Source organism: Capsicum annuum, unplaced genomic scaffold (assembly GCF_002878395.1).
Source record: "Capsicum annuum cultivar UCD-10X-F1 unplaced genomic scaffold, UCD10Xv1.1 ctg1000, whole genome shotgun sequence".
NCBI classification, from domain to species: domain Eukaryota; kingdom Viridiplantae; phylum Streptophyta; class Magnoliopsida; order Solanales; family Solanaceae; genus Capsicum; species Capsicum annuum.
Window position 1 is genome coordinate 144,708 of NW_025814914.1, and position 21,478 is coordinate 166,185.

Consider the following 21,478-nt stretch of genomic DNA (forward strand, 5'->3'; position numbering starts at 1 on the left):
AATATCTAGAGAAAGAGGTCAAAATAAAAGATCTAGGAAAGACAAAATTTTATCTTGGTCTGCAAATTGAACATTTAGTGGACGGAGTCTTCATTCAAACTGCCTAGACCCAGAAGGTTTTGAAATGATTTTACATGGACAGAGATTCTTGATCCCGAAGTACTATATCTCAGTGCTATTGGTGCACTTATGTACCTCCCTAATGCAACAAGACCAGATATAGCATTTTCTGTTAATTTACTAGCGAGGTATAGTTCTTCTCCTACGCGGAGACACTGCATCGAAGTTAAGCATATATTAAGGTACCTAAAAGGGACTATTGATATCGGTTTATTTTATACTAACAAAGCTAGTCCAGATCTTGTTGGTCATGCAGATATAGGTTATTTATCTGACCCACATAAAGCACGATCTCAAACAGGCTATGTATTTACATACGAAGGTACTGTAATATCAAGGCGATCGACAAAGCAATCCATTGTTGATACTTCTTCTAATCATGCTGAGATAATAGCGATCCATGAAGCAAGTAGAGAATGCTTATGACTGAGATCAGTGGTACATTTCATCAAAGAGAGATGTGGCCTGAAGCTCGATATCAAGGTACCCACAGTCATATTTGAAAACAGTGCAACATGCATAGTTCAATTAAAAGAAAGCTTTATAAAGGGAGATAGAACGAAGCACATTTTACCAGTGTTATTCTTCACGCATGATCTCCAGGAGAATGATGATATTGATGTGCAGCATATCTGCTTTAGGGACAATCCAGCAGATTTGTTCACCAAATCTTTACCAACTTCAACCTTTGAGAAGATGGTATACAAGATTGGGATGTGAAGATTGAACCAGCTGAATCGGGATGTTCATCAGAGGGAGTAAGAATATGCGTTGTACTCTTTTTTTCCTTAACCAAGGTTTTTATCCCACTGAATTTTTCCTGATAAAATTTTTAATGAGGCAGCACTCAAATGCGTATTCAGAAAGTTTTTCTTTACATGAACATCCAAGGGAGAGTGTTGTGAAAACACATGAATTCATGTGTCAAAATGGATGTCACCTTATCAAAGCCCAAAATTAATGATGTAATCCCCCACCCCTTCGTTTTGAAAAGTCCTTGATTTTTGTGTTTTGGCTATAAATAGCCCTTACCAAAAATGGATAATATATAGAAATCTTAATACTCTCCATTTCGTATACTTTTACCTTTGATTAGATAATTTATATCAAGTTGCACATTCTTTTATTTCTCTAGCATTTTCTCTCAAACACTTATTAGTTTTTACACATAAAAGTATAACTATATTCTATTGAAATATTTTAGGTCTTAAATTAAGGATGTTTTTAGGTCTTAAATCAGAGAGTAGCTGACTGCAGATCCTCCTCTTCTTCGGACACATAGAGCATGTTGATGGTTGGAACAAGCTTTAGAGCCACTTTTTTCCTAGTAGCCAATCCAAAAATCTCCGACAAGTCCACATCTTGAGCTGCTACTCCGGCAGGCAATTTCCAATCAAAGTGATACAACAAACGAGCTAATGAGAGCTCAATAGTAGCTAAACCAAGGGCGTAACCTGGGCAACCTCTTCTCCCCCCTCCAAATGGTAGGAACCTGAAATCTTGTGATCCCCTGAAATCAACGTCCTCCTCAAGAAACCTTCCAGGATTGTAGTCCAGAGGATTGGTCCATGACTCTGGATCCATTCCAATGGCATAGGTGTTGATTAGTATCCTAGTTTTTGCAGGTATTTCATAGTCAGCGATTGTGCATTTCTCCATGGATTCTCGAGGTACTAGAAGGGGGACAGGGGGGTGTAGTCGCATTGTCTCCTTTATTACTGCTTTCATGTAGTGAAGGTGTTGAAGATCAGATTCTTCTACTTTTCCTTTATTACCTGCAATCTCCCTAACTTCATCTTGTGCTTTTTCTAAAACACTTGGATGCCTAGCCAACTCTGTCATTGTCCATTCCAGTGTAGCTGCTGATGTATCTGTTCCAGCGACAAACATATCCTATAGAGTCAAGTATAATTGTATCAATAGTAGAAGAGTCTTGTGCTCCAAAATGCTATATAAAGTTCAAACATTTCTACTACTATATGTAGAACACTAATGTATACAAATTTTAATCCATAGCTTCACGTTGTAGTAAGAATTGTCTAAGTAGTGCTATGCCGTCTATCAAAATAAAAAATAAATTTACATCTAAACAACTATGTAAATAATTTTACATTACAGCATAATTTTATAAGTAAAAGGTGGATGGCATTATTTCAAGGTAACTAATTCCACTCATTATGATGGAGTTTAACTAATATATACCGACGGTGTAAGCTTTTTTAACACGGTCGGGTAGCTTTGAAGCCTATTACAGGTTTGTTCTAAGCATTTCTATTTTTTAATATTTAAATTATAAAAAAAAATAGTAATAAAGGAAACTTGGACTCTACATTTACTTCTATCTATATAAAGATCCTGTTGACCAAAAATATAGAGCGGAGTCATCTTCGTTTGCATTATCATTAATTGATTTTATGTATTTCTATTTTTTCAATACCATGTAAACAATCAGCTCCGTATAGCATCGTAATAATCACGAGCTCTATTATACATCTAAAGTCTTCATTTTTTTTCCCCAGATTTTGTAGTGGAGAATTTTTTTGGTTATCCCCATTGTTGGTTTTAAGATTTTAAATAGCTTATGTTTAAGATTTTAAAGAGCTAACATACGAATATCATCTGCAGTGATTCTTTATTCCGATAATCAGGCAAAAAAGTTCTTTGATCTCACTACTCAAATTGGTCAAAAATAATTTTAGCTCGATAGCCATTAAAATATACTTCCACACTTCTAGTTAGCATCATACAGATTGTTATGAATTTTTTACATTAGAGAAAATATTACACTGGTCTAAGTTGATCATGGGAAATTTATGTTCTTTAATAGTCATTAGAATTGCATGCAAATTTTTAGACTTCAAACGACTAAACTTGTGTGGAATTGAAATTACAAGTCTGTTTCGCTAAAATGATCGAAAAAGAAATAACTTGAATATGAAGGATTAAAGTCACACATCTAAAATAATCTTTTTCAGATATCAATATTGTAGTAATCCCCCACTTGAAATAGTACACTTTAGAGATTAAACAAATGAATAGATTTAGAAAAATCTGATCGAAGTTGGAAAGATGAGCCGAGCAACAATTGCAGAGATTAAAAGGCGGAGAATATGAGATACTATAAAGAAACGTAAGAGTTGATTAGTATAGAAATAGGGGAGTGTTTAAAAAATAATAAAGCATAAAAAGAAAAATGAGAACGGATAAATTGGGATGGGAACAGATTAATTACCAGCTATTGCCGGTTAAAGTCAGTGACCGTGTAAAAAGTGTTTACACCGTCGGCGTATATTTGTTAAATTATGATGTACAATTCAATATGTTATAATATGTGGCTTGCCTTCACGTATTATTGACATGATCATTTATGATTATCTTTTACATAATTTAATCTAAAATATTTGGTGCTTTCTCTCTAAAATGTACTAGTAGTTGAGCTAAGCTCCTTCTGGTTGATGAATGAGATGCTCAACGCAAGCTCGCTTGAAACATGATTGGTATTTAATTTGTGGTCCTACTAAAAATGTGAGCAAAACTAGCATTCTGCCAAAATTTATCTTTGTTCTTGTCCCCTCATTCTTCATCTTCTCACCCTTCCTCTTCCTCTTCCGTCTTCTTCTTACCCTTCCATGTGTTATAAAAAATTAAAGACTCATTGCTCATTTATTGTTGGAGTTGAATATTGTTGTCTCGTGATTTGACGATGACAAGATGATTTTGGAGGATCAGGTTCCTTGCATACATTTCTTTGGTACAGCTCTCACATCTCTGCACAGTTTTATCCGCTACTGCAACAAATTGTGCAGGTGCGCTGCGTATCTGATTTTACACCTGATCTAATCAAAATTCTATGCTCAATTCTACACTACTATAAATATTTAAGGATGCTTTTTCCAGCTCAATTTCTAATTTTTTTGTGCTTAGGGTCTAGGTGTTCTTGAGTCATGTTTTGTTTTGTAATCGATTTACTCAAATATAAGCGTAAAGTTTTTTAATTACTGTTGAGTCTCTCAGGTAGAGTTATCTGAGTTTGCAAGGGTTAGAGTTAACCGAGATTGAAAAGTAAAATTGACAGAGCTGTCAAGAGGTGTTTGTAATAGAGTTATTATAAATTAGAGATACTTAGAGTCAAGTTCAAGTCTGTAATTAAGTGAATTTTGATTATAGTGGAGTTTGAGTGCTTGTGAGGGCAAGTTGTGTTTTTTCCTCCCTTGAGAATGGAGGTTTCCATGTTAAATCATTGTGTTTTTAACTTTATAGTTTATTTGTTCTATATTTGTGTATGTTGCAATATTTTATTGTTGGGGACCTGGTCCCTTGGTGGTGTGTAATCCCTGCATTTCAATAATTGGTATTAGAGTGAGGAAACTCTAAAAGGTTAACACCTAGAGTGATTTTTTGGTCATTGTTGCACCAACTAATCTTGAGGAAAGACAATCTACTACAAGGTCACCCCGCTTTAATGGAAAATACTATGGGTGGTGGAAAACTATAATGTATGACTTTATCATAGCTGAGGATAGTGAGCTAATGGATGTCATAATTAATGGTCCTCATGTGCCAGTAAGGGAAGTCAAAGAAGGAGACAAACTAGAATGGTTGTGAAAGCCAGGAGAGAGTATGATGATGAAGATCGTAAAAAGATTGAAAAGAATTTCAAAACTAAGAAGTTACTGGTGTGTGGGATAGGACTAGATGAATACAATCGAATCTCTATTTGTGAAAATGCCAAAGAGATCTGGGACTTCCGGAGAACAGCTCAGAAGAAAACTACTTATGTGAAGGAATCAAAAGTGGATATGTTGACCAATCAATACAAGGCGTTCTCTATGAAAGAAGGTGAGACCATTCAGGAGATGCATACAAGATTTACCTCAATTACAAATGAGTTGCACTGCCTTGGTGAAGCGATTCCTCTACACAAACAAGTAAAGAAAATTCTGAGAGTTTTTCCTAAGTCATGGGAGAGCAAAGTTGATGCTACCACTGAGGCTAGAAATTTTAAGACACTTACCATGGATGAATTAATTCGGAATCTGAAAACCCATGGGTTGAAGAAATAAAGTCAAGAAAAGAAAAAGGATAAAAGAGAAAAGTCATTAGCCTTAAAAGCCTCAAAGTCTGAGTTCAGTGATGAAGATGTTGATATTGCACACTTAGCCAAAAGAATTTCCAAAGCTATGAAGAAAAGTGATTAATTTCAAAAAAAAAAAAGTAGTAGCAGAAAAAGAGGCACTGCTGAAGTCTACCACAAATATGGGAAGCCTGGACATTTTATCAAATATTATCTTTTACACAAAATGGATTATCAAAAGTACTTCAAATCAGGAGGAGATAAAGGTAAAAGGAAGGACCGGGTCCTAAAGAAGTCAAGAAGGAAGGTTGTTGTTGATTATGCAGTGAAGCAAGCTCTAGCTGTCTGGGGAGATACCTCAATTAAATATGATGCATCAAAAAAAATTGAAGATGTTTCTATGTTAGCTGCGAAAGATAGTGAAATCTTTTACAGCTCTCTTTTTGCTCTCAGGGAAAAATCAGATGGTGAAGAAAAGAATGAGGTAACTCTTTTTTATATTAAGAAGAACAAATATGATTATTCCCCTAAGAAGATAAAGAAACTCGCAAATGTCTTGCTTAATTCTGTGTGTGAGCTTACTGCTGAGAGAGAATTGTTGGAAGATAAGGTAGAAAACCTAGAACATGAAAAACTAGCCTTAACCATCCAATTGTTTGAAGTAGGAGATCAATCCTTAAAACTAAAATCAAAAAACAAAGATTTGATGGATCAACTGAAAAAGATGGATGAATCTGATGGGAAGGGCAAAAAGAAAGCTTCAAATATTCAAATTAATCTTGAAGAAAAGTTGAAAAATTCTCAAAAGCTTCTTATAACTACTCTTCGTAAGAATGAGGAATTGGAAAGGGACATGGTCCATCTAAAAAAAGATCTTAATAAATCCCTAAAATAGACCACATCTTCACAAATCCTTGATAATATAACCAGGGGATCAATAATGGTAGAGGTCTTGGATATCAGTACAACACGCACAATCCTAAGCCCCAGGGCAAGCATATTTTTGTTGCTAAAAATAAAGTGAACAATCCTCTATGCACTCACTGTGGCAGGGATAGTCACTTGAAGGAGAAATTCCAGGGATGACTTAGAGTTAGAATGAACACTACTAGATATGTTCAACTGAAGCAGTCTTTCCACAAGGGATCTAATTCCTCGACAAATTTTAAGAAGAGTAAATCGCCTAGTTGGACCAAGAAAGATATGATAACTCTTTTGTCTTCCTTTGGGGAACTCAGACTCAAGTGGGTTCCCATATCTAACAAATGACCTCTGCAAGTGGGAATAAGAGAAGGTAGTCAAAGTTGGTTCATGGATAGTGGATGCTCTAAGCATATGACTAGTAGAGCTGACAGTTTTTCTACTCAAGACACTTCAAGGCGAAGATGTCTCTTTTGGAAATGGAAAGAAAGGCTATATTCATGATGTTGGAAAGATAGACAAATGTTTAATCATGCTATTGAGAATTTTTATTATGTAGATGGTTTAAAATACAGTCATTCGAGTATGTCCCAAATTTATAGTAAAGGAAATGAAGTGAAGTCCTATCTGCTGGATGAACTGTGTCAAATTTGGAGTTTGGGAAAGTCATACTCAAAGCTAAAAGGTGCAAAAACATGTATATGGTTGATCTAGAATCTGTAGCTGATTATAAATTGATCTTCTTAAGTTCTCAAAGTGAAAATACTGATTTATGGCATAGAAGGCTAGAACATGTAAGTTCCTCTTTACTGAACAAATTAATCTCAAAGGACCTGGTCTGTGGTGTTACCAAGCTGCAGTTTTTAGATAAAAAGATTTGTGATGCTTGTTTCAAAGAAAAACAAACCAGATCTTCCTTTTAAGCAGAAGAAGTAGGGAAGCACCTCTAAACTCCTTGAATTGTTGCACATGGATCTATGTAGACAAGTTAAAGTTCAAAGTAAAGGTGAGAAAAGATATGTGTTTTTTTATTGTGGATGACTATTCCAGATTCACTTGGACAATGTTCCTAAGAACTAAGGATGGAACTTATGAAGTTCTGGTGGTCTTCGCTAAACAAATTCAGATGAAGCTGAACTGCAAAATTGCATGAGTCGAATTTGATCATAGAACTGAGTTTAAAAACTCCCAAGTTGAAGAATTTTATGATGAAAATGGCATTAGTCACAACTTTCCTGCCTTAGAACTCCTCAACAAATGAAATAGTTGAAAAACAAAACAAGACTCTCATAGAAATTGCCAGGAACATCTTGATTGATAGTGCCTCTTCCAAAAAATTTTTAGGTTGAAGTTATCAATACTGCCTGTTATGTGACCAATAGATGCCTGATCAGATCTCTCCTGAACAAAACACCATATGAAATTGTTTTCAACAAAAATCCTAAACTTGACTACTTAGAACCTTTGGGTGCAAATATTTTGTTCTAAACGATGAAAAGAATGAGCTTGGGAAATTTGATTCCAAAAGTGATGAAGTTACACTTGTAGGCTACTCCCCTACAAGTAAGGCATACAGAGTCTTCAAGAAAAGTACTGTGTATGGAAGAAAGTGTACATGTGGTTTTTTATGAATCGAGAATGCTAAAAGATTCAGTTGGAGGTAAATATTCTGATATGGAAAAACCAATTCCTATTTAAAGGGATGATATAGTTGAAGTAGAGGTTCAAGAGTAGAACGATACAGTTACAGATGACAAAGGTGATGGTAAATCAAGTCCCTAGTTGCTAAAACCTGATTTATAAGAAGAACACCAAGAAGAACCGACTCAAAATTCCCAGAGACCTAGTCCCAGCAGACCACAGTTAAGAAGAATAAATTGGAAGCACAAATCCTCTCACCCTTTAAAAATTTGACCTCTCGTTTGGAATTTGGAATGCAAACAACGGCTCAAGCCAAGAATCTTATGGTTTTCTCAGCTTTTTTATCACAGATTGAGCCCAAAAATGTAAAGAAAGTCTTAAAACTCAGTTGTACTATCTACTACTAAAGCTGAAAATGTGGTTGCAGCTTTATGTTGTGCATAATTTTTATGGGTCAAACAGCAGCTAAAGGACTTTGTGATTGTTTTTTATACTATTCCTCTAATGTGTGACAATACTAGTGTTCTAAACATGGCTAAAAATCTAGGGCAGCATAAAAAGAACAAAGCATATTGATGTAAGGCATCATTTTCTGAGAGACAAAGTTGATAAAGAGGCCATTTGCATGAAATTCTATAAGATTGAAGATTAGGTAGTTGATATCTTTACTAATGCTCTTCACAAGGAGCAATTTGTGAAGAATAAACTGAAATTGGGTTTGATCAAGATAAATTAACCTACTTGGTGGATCAATTTCCTCTATTTATTAGTTATGATTAGGAGACAGGTATCCTTAATGAAGTATGTGCTTTTTGGTCTAATTTGGTACCAATCATTTGCAGGTATATATGCATAGTGAGCCACTTTAAAAAAGAATAGATGAGACAAACACTAAATAAAAGATTCACTCAATCAAGGGAGAGACCAGGTCTCATCCCACAGGCTAGTACCATTTATGTGTATTTTAAAATCACATAAATTTCTGTCTGGAAAAGTCGTATCTTTTTCTTTCTCTGTCAAAAAACTGTTAAATCCCCAAAAAAGTGAAGAGTTGTACCTATTGGGACCAGATATGTCCCATTCCCTTAAAATCTCAAACGTTGCAAACTTTTGTTCCCTTAAATACAAAATCAAATCCTCTTTTCTACTTATTTTTCAAAATTAGCTTTCAAACTCTTCTTTGTCAAAGACAAGTTTGTTCGAAATCTATTGTCCTAGGCTAAAAATAAATCTTCCAAAATTCACAAATGGCTAACGAAACCTCGACTTCAAGCCCCATTAAATAATTTGAATCTATTCAAACTTCTTTAACCCTGTCCAAAAATCCTTCCTTTGTGTCCTCTTTCCAAACAGTGTCCATGACTGATAAGGAAACTCCTTCAAAACCCCTTAAAGATACTGAGTCTATTCCGCCTCTTATACCCTTCCTTGAAATACCTATGGCTTACGTATATTCCTCATAAACATTCATGGATAAATCAACCATGGAAGAAATCCCAAAAACAGTGGAACCCCCATCTGACTCTAGTATAATGGTTGACCAAAGTGAAGCTTTTAGGTTACCCATAGAAGTTTAGTTCCCTCAAAACCCATCCGTATCAAAAGTCCTAGAAAAACCTGATCACTTCAAAGCCCTAAACGAACCTAGTTCTCCCACCCCGTCTTACTCCAATCCCATCATTGCCCAACTCTTTGATGAAGAGTTTCCTGTGAAAAAGTCAAATCCATCCGATAGTGAGTTGTTTGGAGAATATTGGGTTGCTGAGAACTTTATTTTTCTTTCAAATGACCCTAGGGAGAGTTCTTTGGTCTAGAAGAACAAGTTTTCGGTGATAAAATATGAGGTACAGATCCTAAGGCTAGTGAGGTTATTGGGTCTTTTACTCTACCTCCTAATGAGAAAGAGGAGATTGATAAGGATGACTTGCCTCTGAGATGGTCAATGCAGAAACAAAGAAGTAATAAGGGTAAGAAGAAAATGATTGATACATCTGTAAAGATTACCAGGACGTACTCAACAAAGGGTGCTGAGAGAAAGTTTATGGGAGATACTATGAGAGCCAATAAGTCAGCAACTGTCAAAAGAAGAAGATTGAAAAAAAGAACTGTGATTGAGAAAGAAGAAAATGTAGAAGTGGTTGATGTTGAAGAGAGTGATGAGAAAATAGATCCTGATGTTGCAGCTACAATAAAAGAAAGGAGGAAAGAAGTGTAGGATAAAAGGATAGCCAGGACCTCCCCAATCAAATCAAGGAGTCCAACTGGTATGAAACAAAAACACAGCTGTGAAGAAGAAAAAAGCAACTGTAGGCCCTGGTCCCAAGAAGAGAAAGTGATAGAAGTTGAATCTGGTAGTGGTTCTAAAAGAAGAAAGGTGGAGGGAGTAGAGAATAATGTGACTAGAGAAGAAAGAAATGAGATTCTAAGAACTCAGAAGATGTTTACTAGAAGAGTCTTTGACTCTTGAATTTTTTAGAAACCTGGTAGGGTGGGGTCAGTTAAGTATGTAAGGCATCAGGGATGGTTACACCTCCTAGAGGAACCAATTTCCTCTGTCTTTGAAGGAGAGATAAGGCAATTTTACTATACAATGAAATTTTCAAATGATGGACAAAGTTTTTCTACATTAGTCCAAGGAAAGAAACTAAAATAGGATGAAGAAGTTATGGGAAAAATCTAGATGTTCCCATTATTGGTGTGAGAACTATTTTAAAACAACAACTCTCAATTGAATTGAAACACCTTGGCTTTTGACTCTTAGAAAATTTCTTAAGTTTGAGCTTCTGGAGATCATATGACTTGTGGGTACTTGACGTATGATGTAGGTACAGTTTAGGGGTCTTGGTTGTATGCTTCTTAGTGTGGTTTTGGTTAGTTACTATCCAAGGTACAACTAGACTCCATACAAATCGTATAGAGATGGTCCGAGTGGTATAGTCCAACTCGTATGTTGGACAATGTCCAACCCCTTGATTTATTCTTGTATATGATCTATGGGTATTACTCATATGTTATGGGTATAATTTAGGAAAGGGGAGTCGTATGGTGGACAGTGTGTGATGTCCAACATTCTGTCTAGGGAACGAGTGGTGGGTACCAGTCATATTTTATGTGTACAAGTTAAGGGGGAGTCATACCCTCCTACGGTGATTTTTATACTTTAAGTTAGGGTATTCTGGACATTCCCCTCTTAACCTCTTTTGACCCCATGACTTAAAACATTCTTGGGACTTCATTTACCCTAGGATTCTCAATTGAAAAGACTAAAAACACTCTCAATTCTCTCTCAAGGCTCTTGGTTCAAGAAAGTCTAGGGTTTTCTTTAAGGTGGTCAATTAGAGCTTTCAAGGGTGGTTTCTCTCCGTCTTCTTTGGTGTCTAAGGTATGTTACTCCTCCATCATTATTAGTTCAACTAAATTCATATTTTAATGAAGGGTTTTCATGATTTAATTGTGGGTATTGTTTGGTTTTGAATTATATGTTAGGGGTTTTGGTTGTAAATGGTTGGATATTGTTTTCCCATGTTTTATTTATGGGCTTTCATGTTATAATGGTGGTTTGAACATGTGGTTGCATGGGAATGGTAAATTTGTACTTAGTTTTGGTTTTGGAAACTATATGCCCTCAACATATTTGTTAAAATGCCTACGAGAATGGTTTTGCCACATAGTTTGACTTTTATTGAAACTATTGCATTGCATAATATGGTAATGAAACCTAAAATGGTTTAAATGGTTTTAAATAATTTGGTAAGGCCTTAGTGGCCATGGTTTTGGTTTAATTGGTAATTATGTGGGGTACATGGAAATCCCCAATTGATTGGCCAATACATTGCTTGCAAGTTATAGTCGGTATAGTGATACCACTTTATAAAGCCTTGGTTAATAACTCATGGAATTGGTTGGTTGGTTATGTGCTAATGGTTTTAATTAGGCAATAATGGTGGGTTCTAATAGCTTACCATGAAGGTATGAGTCCGATGGACGGATACTGGAAACTAATATTTGCTAACATGAGGGTTGCTCATAGTGACCTTATACTTGTGAGGAACACGGGAATCCCCTAAGTTTACATTTGTGTGTATATATATATATATATATATATATATATATATATATATATATATATATATATATATATCATAGAGGGCAAAGGGTACACGGGAATCCTCAGCACCTGTGATATCTTTGGTTTGTGTGGCTACACGTACTGGGGCCAGTTAAGGGGTAATAATGGACCCATATAGCTCGTGGGTGGATTATGACGGTAAAGCTACACAAACTTAGGTTAAAGTTTCAAATACATGCTAAACCCAATTTCCTTTTCCGTCATGGAATATATATATATATATATATACATATAAGCAAGCTTGAACATGGTTTTAAATGTTAGTATTATTTTATTCTTATTCCTGAGTACATGCTAGCATTCATCACGCTAACCATCTTCGGGCGTTGTATCCCCATGCGATACAAGAACCGGCTATACTACTACTCCTGCTCAGTGACTTGAATTTGGGGCAGCTTTATGTTGGATTGAAGTGATGAGCTTTCACACTCCGGAAGGCTCCATTTCACATTATGGTCTTCTCTACATACTTTTGTTATTTCTTATACTTTGGTTTTTAGCTCTGGTCGGGGGCATGTTCCGACTGAATGTTGTCTTGATTTTAGTTAGAGGCTTTGTGAGACTACTTTAGGTTGGTATAGGCGGTGTCGGTATTGGTGTCAACCTTGGCATCAGTATTGGTATTGGGGAGAACGTCGTTTGAATGTATTTGATTTATGATTGTTCCATCTTGTTATGTTATATGATTTGAAACTCATCCGACATAAGGTGTAGGGTAGTTATGATTGGGTACTGGGGATGGTCTCCGATCTCGATTGGGCTTAAGGCACCCGACACGACTAGGCCCTAATTTGGGTTATGTTGTGAATTTGTGGTGGATGCTTCTAAAGTATGGGGAACCTCTGTTGCAGGAGTGAGAAAGAAATTTCTCAAAGGTAAGTTTCAGTTGGTCTTTGAATTTATCAATAAGGTTATCTTGCCTAGGTTAGAGGAGAGGACTATTGCTTATACTGTGGATCTTTATGTGATCGAATTCCGCAGTAAATTTGAATTAATCAGCTTACTTGCTTTCATGATTGAACATATGCATAAGGTTATCCATAAGAAGGAGAAAAGATATGGTATATCTTATGGATACTTCCTTAACAGAGTTTATGAACATTTTAGGGTTGTCGATGAAAAGGGAACTCCTAGAACAGTAAAACAAATGTTCAGTCTGATAACATTGATTGAAAATAAATGTGTAAAAGAGAAAGTCGGGACCATGTCCCAGGTTTGTTCAAGAAAACATGAGGAAAGAGAAGGAGGAAGTGAGGATTTGTTTGGCTGTTAAGGGTGCAGAGATTCTACATTTGAAGATGAAGAACCAACAACTTTCCTCTGATGGACTATGTGTTGTTGAAGCACTTAGAGTAGAAAATGCATAACTTAAGAAAAAGGTCTCAGCACTTCCAGAAGAGGTTCAAGGATTGAATGCATAAGTAAAGGACCTAACTAAGTAGTTGTTGAACTCTCATGTGCATAGAGCGCTAGGATGCAAATGCTTCTCAAGTCCCTTTCCCCAAAACCTTCATCTACCTAAGCCTCTTCCTTTTGTTTAGGGCCCGTTTGGCCATAAAAAATTTTCTCTTTTTTCGATTTTTTTTTTACTTTTTTCACTTTTTCGAAAATTGTGGTGTTTGGTCATGAAAATTCAGAAAATTATTCCGTAATTGGATTCCAAAAAGTGAAAACAACTTTTTGTTGTTTTCACAATTTTTCACTCCCATTTCCAACTTTCATTATTATTACATATAACTCCATCTTTAAATTTTTACACAAACACCTCTTATAACTACAACCAACCACCAAGAAAAAAATTATTTTTTATTTTCTATGGTACAACATCATTTTTAATTGTTACAGATATTCTAATCTCTTTTTTTTTTAACCAAAATTTACTAACGTGAAGTAAAAAAAATAAATGGCAATCTATGACAGAAATGTATCAACTTTGTTTTGAATGAACTATATTATAGAAATATAAGGTCTAGTACATTATGTTATTTAAAAGTGAGAAATTTAATTTTTTTCTTGCCATTTTAATTTTCTGTATATGTCATATAATGGCTATTATGATTTTAAAAAATTATTAAAAAGTGGTCAATAAAGTCGCATATCAAACAAAACGTAACGATCCATATTTACGATACAATAATATTCAAGGAAAATCAATATCATCAATAAAGAAAAAGCAAAAAATTAGCACTAATCTATTCAGAAATAATTCAGCCGTAATTTTTTTAAAAAAACACCAAATTCAATAAAATAATTAATTCAAGTGAAAGTAATTAAGAATTTTTATCAACAAATTTAAGAATATATAAAATATATTTATATCCATCAATCATATTTATCAAAATATATTTACTCTATTCAATCAATTATGGTTATATAAACTTATTTAGCTTGTGCTTTGATATTTTTATTCAAATTTTAGAAGAATAACAATCATAATAATTAGTTTGTTGTTAATTATTTTATCAATTGAAGACATATAAATTATATTCTCAACATTTGGTTGTATGGTAGTAGGTAAATTAGTAGTTGAGTGATTTTGATAATTTTTAAAAGTTAAGGGCATAAAATCATATTTAAAAAAGATTTTTCAAAAGTCTAAAAAAAATTTCAAAAAGACATGGCCAAATACAACTCCAACTCCAACTTCATCTTCAACTCTAACTCCAACTCTGATTTAAAAAATAATTTTCATGGCCAAATGGCTACTTAGTCTCCCTTTTGAACCTGTTTCAGTTTCCCTTTCTTGCTTTCTGTTGCTTTTTAGGATCAAGAATTTTAAGTTATTTTTCATTGCATTGTATGGTACTTGCTATATTTAATGAATGAAATCTTAATTTGTGTCTATCAATTGTCTCTCATTTTTTATAGTCGTTCATTCATGTTAGTGTTGCTCCAGTGGCCATGAGTTAACCAATTTGTTTCGATTTACTATCTTGGTTTCCTGTTCTTACTTTTTTATGATGTCAAAAGGAGGAAAATAGATTCACTATGGTAGAGACCAGGTACCATGAGTAATATGATGTGCAGCAGTGCTGATGACAGAGGGAATATCGATGGGGGGAACACACACTGATACAGTTAAGATATATGTGATAAGAGAGAGTGAAGGGATGCCACTGATTGGGGGAATGCTGGTGTAGAGACAATTTCTTGCTCTAAATATGAATGAATTTTGATACCTTGAGAACATGATTTGTCATCATCAAAAAGAGAGAAAATTGTTGTCTTATGTTTTGATGATCACAGAATGATTTTGGAGGACCAGGTCCCTTGCATACTTTGTTCTGGTACAACTATCACATTCTGCATTGTTTTGTTTGCTAGTGCAACAAACTGTGTAGATGTGCAGCGTACCTGATTTTACACCTGGTCCAATCAAAATTCTATCCTCAATTCTACACTACTATAAATACTTAAGGATGCTTTTTCCTTCGCAGTTTTTGCATATTGAAGAATCTCATAGTGGCAGCGAAAAATCTTTAAGCTCAAGTTCTAAATCTTTTGTATTTAGGGTTTAGGTGTTCTTGAGTCAAGTTTTGTTTTGTAATCGATTTACTCAAATATAAAATAAATTTTATTATTTTAGAGTTATCTGAGTTTGCAAGAGTTAGAGTTAACCAATATTGAAGAGTGAAATTGACAGAGCTGTCAAGAGGTGTTTGTAATATAGTTATTATAAATTAGAGGAACTTAGAGTTAAGTTCAATTGAGTCTATAATTAGGATGAGTTTTGATTTTAGTGGAGTTTGAGTGCTTATGAGGGCAAGCCGTGGTTTTTCCTCCTTTGAATAAGTTGTTTTCCACGTTAAATCATTATATTTTTAACTTTACAGTTTATTTGTTCTGTATTTGCGTGTGTTGTAATATTTTGTCTGTTGGGGACCTGATCCCTTGGTGGTGTGTAATTCCTGTGTTTCAACAAATATGTAATGTTCCATTGAGCTAACATTATCAAATATTCAATGATTTGAGTTAGTTGGTAGAACATTGAAGAACCACGTTCTTCGATTTTCGTTGAGGTGAGAAGAGGAAGTTGCTCAAGTGATAAGCGCTCCCCACTTCCAACTCTAAAGTTGTGAGTTTGAAATTCCAAGTGAGCAAAAGAGGTGGAAACTCCATGTATGATAAATAAATAAATAAATAAAAAATTGCTAACTTTAAAAAATAAAACTTAAAGAAGATAAAATGAATCTACTAATTTTTTAAGATTTAGGCTAAATTTAACCGTTAAAATTTATTAGGATTGATATTAGAAAGTTATATATATTAAATCTTGAGTAATTTGTAGTTTAACTGATTTCGAAGCAAAAGTATGTTGATAAATTTTCTACACAACAAATTATGACTATCTGTCAAGACTTGTGGCCAAATTTTGGTTTTAGTCGGGATTTATGACTGACTTTTCTTGTGAAATTGCAAATTTTGCCTGTCATTTTGAAATCCAGACAGTTTAGTTTAGTCAAGATTTTGACAAATAACAGCAATATTTTTTTCCCTTTGAATTAAGAAAATATGGATGACTTCTGGTGCAAAAGTGACGCGAGAGCCACTGCATTAAGACATTCAAAAATTACAAAATGTAATGGTGACCGGTAAAATTAATGAAAAGCATGTGGGTTTATCCGTCAACTGATGGAAAGAGTAAACTTTTAATATGCCCAATTCACGAAACTTCTTTGCAAGAGTCTTATTTATGTCCCACCCTCGCGGAAGTCAAACATGTTAGGCTATAAGATGCTTGCTGATTCTCACCTTTATTTAAGGCCCGTATGACCGTGTGACATAAAATAATGATTTTATATCATAATACAAAATTAAATTTTTATTAAAATATATAATTTAAATTTTTTAATTTAGCATTCGGTCATAATTTTTGAAATATTCTTGACAAGGTATTTTTTATCAAGATTTAAATAAAGTTTTTTATGTGTTTGGTTATAATTATTTTTAAAAATATTTACCTTTTTAAGAAATATGATTTATGCTCATAAGCTCTAAAAATTATTAAAATTATCCGTAACTTTGTATTATTATTTTATAATGAAGATATTCCATGTGAAAAATTAAACTCATATATTAGAAGTTTTAACCTAGTACTTATAAATAATTTCACATGTCAGTGCAAGAACTACTAAAGTTTTCTCAACTCACAAAAAAGTATTTAATTTTTTATTTACATTACTTTTACGAAGTGTTATGCAACAATATTGTTACATACCTAAATCAACTAATAAAGTTTATTAATGAGTTTGTTGGTAGATAAATATTACTTGGGGTTAATAAATAGTAAGATATTTTTATAAAAATATAAAAGTGTGAGGTAAAATTTAATTTTTTAAAAATTTTCAAATAATGAAATGATTCAAATACTAATCTTTTCTAATATATGAAAATTTAAATTATTCGTTAAAACTATTTATTAAATAAGCGCAAATTATATGACCGAACATTATTGCGAAGTTTATTTTCGAATAATACTTGAAAAGTCTATTGGCAAACTAGTCCTAAGTTGTATGTGTTCTCATAAGAATCAAAATCCCACAACTTATAAAAATTATTAAATTTTTTTCCAGTTCTTCTATAATATTATCAATGAGCAATTCAAATAGTTAATAAATAAGTTATAGTAATGTGCTAAGACATTTCATTCATAAATTGCATATGTTCATCTTTATTTTATAAGTAAATGTTTATGATTACAAATTTTTCAATATATATGATTTTATAAAAATCTAACTGCCTAAGTAGTAATTACTTATTCATTAATATGATTCTTCACATGGTAATTTAGGCTTAGCGTGAGTTTTTTGACAAAATATAAAATGACTAAATTTATTTATATAAAATATAAACTTATAAATCAATTTTTAGATTAAAAAATGTAAAATCATGATATGAATCAAGTTCTTTTTTTTGAGAGAGATTTGAGATTTCCCAAACACCTCATTACAATTAGTACAAGTAGATCTAGATTAAGAGACCATTTGGGATTGCTATTACAAAATTGTTTATTTAACAAGCACTTTTATAAAATACCTTTTCAGAAAAGTGCTTTTGAAAAAAGCAATTTGTGTTTGGTAAATTAATTTGAAAAGTACTTTTGATAAACAGATTGTGTTTGGATAATCTTTTTCAAGAAATGTTTTTTGAGACAAATGATCAAAAAGGACATGTATCAATAGATTTTTACTAACAAAATTAATTTATAGAGAAAATTTATTTTAAATATCTATTATGATATTTTTAATTAAGATTTTATTTTTATTTAATTAAAAAGCACGTGCTCTAAAATTTTCAATCAATATTTATATACATAAATACATTAAAAATATTAATAATGATATATTACTTAAATAATTTAAATATCACTTTAAAATATTAAATAAAAATAAATATAAAAATTATTTCATAAATTAAATTATTATTTATGAAAAAATTAACGACAAAAGTAATTAGTCCTTCATACATCACAAAATTCTCAATGATTTCAGCCCTAATTTTATTATGCAATATCTCCATAATAATAGAAGATCTGTCTTGTATTTCTGAAAGTATACTAGAAGACTCATCTCCTTCTTCATAGATGTAAACTACATGGTAACACATATGTCATTTTTTATGAATTATTTATTTAAAAATAAATATTCGAGAAAAAATTTATAAGTATTGTCAAATATCATTTATTCTTGTAACGTGATTCATCTGTCATTTGTTATCATTAATAATAAAAAATAAAAAATTATATATTCTTCGGATCATCGTCAATGATTTTTTAAAATTTATTTAATGAAAATGAGTGAAAATAAAATAATAATATATAAATCATAAATAAAATAAAAAATTACGATGTAAATATGAAGTATAGAATATTAAAATCAAACTTTAATCATACTTATAAGATATATATATATATATATATATATATATATATATATATATATATATATTAGTGTGTAAGAGAGAGAGAAAGTGATAGCGATATTTTAGTTATGAAAAAAGTAATTTTTTGCTTCTATTTTTTTTTTTGAAAAGCTGAAATTTTTAGTTTTTTTTCAGAAGCAAAAAAACTATTTCTGCTTCGATTTAAAAGCACTTTTACAAGTTTAACATACACCCATCTTTTAAAAAAGAAAAAATTTTCTCAAAATAAGTGCTTTCCTTTGGGAAATAAGCAATCTCAAACAGGCACTAAGTAAATAAAGTTAACCAGTTATTTAAGCAGTATTTTCTCACCACTACGATATGAGGTAAATTATTACTTAGGTATTTGAATTGGCTTATTTCAAGGTGTTTTTGACTTTTAAATATTTTTTAATTTTGATAGTGTTTGAAAAAGTAAAAATGTATTTTTAATTACTTATTTTAAGCTAAAAAATATCAAAATAAGTCAAAAATCAGGAGTATGAAAGTATTTAAAATTTAATTAGAATATTTATTTAGTTTAGTTGGATTGGTGTAGCTTCTAAAAGTTTAATCAAATTGAATTTAAATGAACTCAAAAGAATAAGTACATAATAAATACCAGAATAAGAGCTTTAAGGTTGTCGTCAGTGATGGGCACTTGGAGATCATCTCTTTTCTGAACTCTCAGCAATACGTCAACTAAGTCTGATGAAGCATCGCTATTTTCACCCTTCCTTTCTACATGCTCTTGTATAATCTCCTCGCACACCGCTCTTAAATCTTTCAAGTTCTTCATCAATCTCCTCTTCATACCACTCACTGAGTTAACCCATTCCCAATCGGGGAAAAAATCCCCCAAACAAAACCCCGCTAACAGAGCTTGTGTCTCCGTCAACACACTCACCAAATCCTTCTTCTCTTTCAACTCATGATCAATAAATCTCTTCCCGAACGCCACCCTGCACAAAATATCATTCGCGAGAGCGAAGAAAACCTGACTCATGTCGAGTTCACCCGCCTCGGAGTGAGAATGAGTGGAGATCATTCGTAACATACGGTTAGTTTCCTCATTTCTTATAATCTGGAATGAGTTAACTCGCTTCGAACTCAACAACTCAGTGACGCAGATTTTTCTAGCTTGGCGCCAGTAAGGGCCGTAAGGGGAAAAAGTAATATCAGAGCAACCGAAGGAGAGGTATTGAGCTGCAATGAGTTGTGGGCGGCTAGCGAAGATGTGGTCATGGGTTTTGAGTATGAGTTCGGCGAGTTGAGGGGAGGAGATGATTACAGTCGGGACTTGGCCAAGTTGAAGGTGGATGATCGGGCCGAGTTTATGAGCGAGTTGGGTGAAGGTGTGGTGGGGCATGTCGGTTAGGAGATGAAGGTGACCGATTACAGGGAGCGCCGGCGGAGACGGTGGGGTGAATAAAGGCCGACGGCGACGTTGGTTGTTGTAAAAGTGAAAGGTGACATACATGGTGAAAGATACAAGTGCTAGTAGGAGAACTGATTGCAGAATTGATTCGTCCATTTCGTCTGCTTATTTGCTAATTTGCTAATTTGAGAAGCGAGAAAGACTGTTGTGTCGTGGTAATGTAATATATATGGGAGTTATGTAATACTGGTGTACAATTGAACATAACATTTGGTAGTTGGGCAAAGGCGGATCGTCTACCTACTGCTACACGCCTCTTTAAATCAAGAGGACTACGTCATGGAAAATTCAAATGTGAAGCTAAAATTGAATAAGTATTAATTTTTTGACATTTTTATTTGGCACTTTTCTATTTTATTTGTCACTTTTTTATTTTGGACAATCAAAACTGAGTAAATTTTGACCATCCATATTATATACACTTAAGTAGGATTGTAATTTATAATATTTAATGTGTGATTTTTAAATATTTAAATTTAAAATTTAAAATATAAAATTAATATAATTTATTCTCTTCAAATATTTAATTAAATTGATTTTTATAAAACGAAACATAACACTTAAAAGTGAATTATTATATGTATATATACAATAAACTCTAAAATAAATTTAAAACTAATATAAAATTTAATTGATTGTTGATGCTACTACCAACCCCTCTATCCCTAAGGATATTTCGATTTTGGCTGTTCAAAATTTGGATGAGACTTGATAATATAATTACATTGTCAAATTGTATACTCAGTTGATGTGATTTTCTTTTGCCCTTTAAAAAGAAAAAAAAAGTCGTCTTCAAATAAAATTGTACTTCTTTTTTAATTAATATATAAAAGCGGCGAAATAATCTTGTGGACTCTTGTATTTATTTCTATTTGTAAAATGGACACTTTACTTAGACTTTTAGGTATGTGGGGCTTTGAACAAGAATAATTCTTCCGTTCTTGTGCCCGTATCTTTAATTTTTATTATGGATTATTATGAGTTTGGCAAATGAATTTATTTCCAAGATATCCTACCATGAGATTTTAATTATGTATATATGTAAATTGTTCAAGCTTGTCAATTATGATTATTTAATGGATTCATATGGTTCTGTAAGTTGAATTATGTCTAAATAATTCGATTATGAACTTATAAAGATTTAAATTGTAAGTTTTGAATCACATGAGTATTTGACTATATTCGTTCTATGAATTGAGATTTAATATTGGGATTCTTGGTGTTTCTATCAAGAATTGATATATTTTGAACATGT

At 32.8% G+C, this 21,478-nt stretch overlaps 1 protein-coding gene across 1 annotated transcript; it reads right to left on the reverse strand.

Annotated features, from left to right (window-relative positions):
• Positions 1-1,167: 1,167 nt before the first annotated feature.
• Positions 1,168-20,508, reverse strand: LOC124890018 (tryptamine 5-hydroxylase-like). The gene is made up of 2 exons (XM_047401909.1): positions 19,408-20,508; positions 1,168-2,013 (listed from the first exon to the last, which is right to left on the reverse strand). The coding sequence occupies exons 1-2, from the start codon at positions 20,317-20,319 to the stop codon at positions 1,357-1,359; spliced, it is 1,569 nt and encodes a 522-aa protein (XP_047257865.1). The 5' UTR covers positions 20,320-20,508; the 3' UTR covers positions 1,168-1,356.
• Between the last annotated feature and the right edge of the window lie 970 nt (positions 20,509-21,478).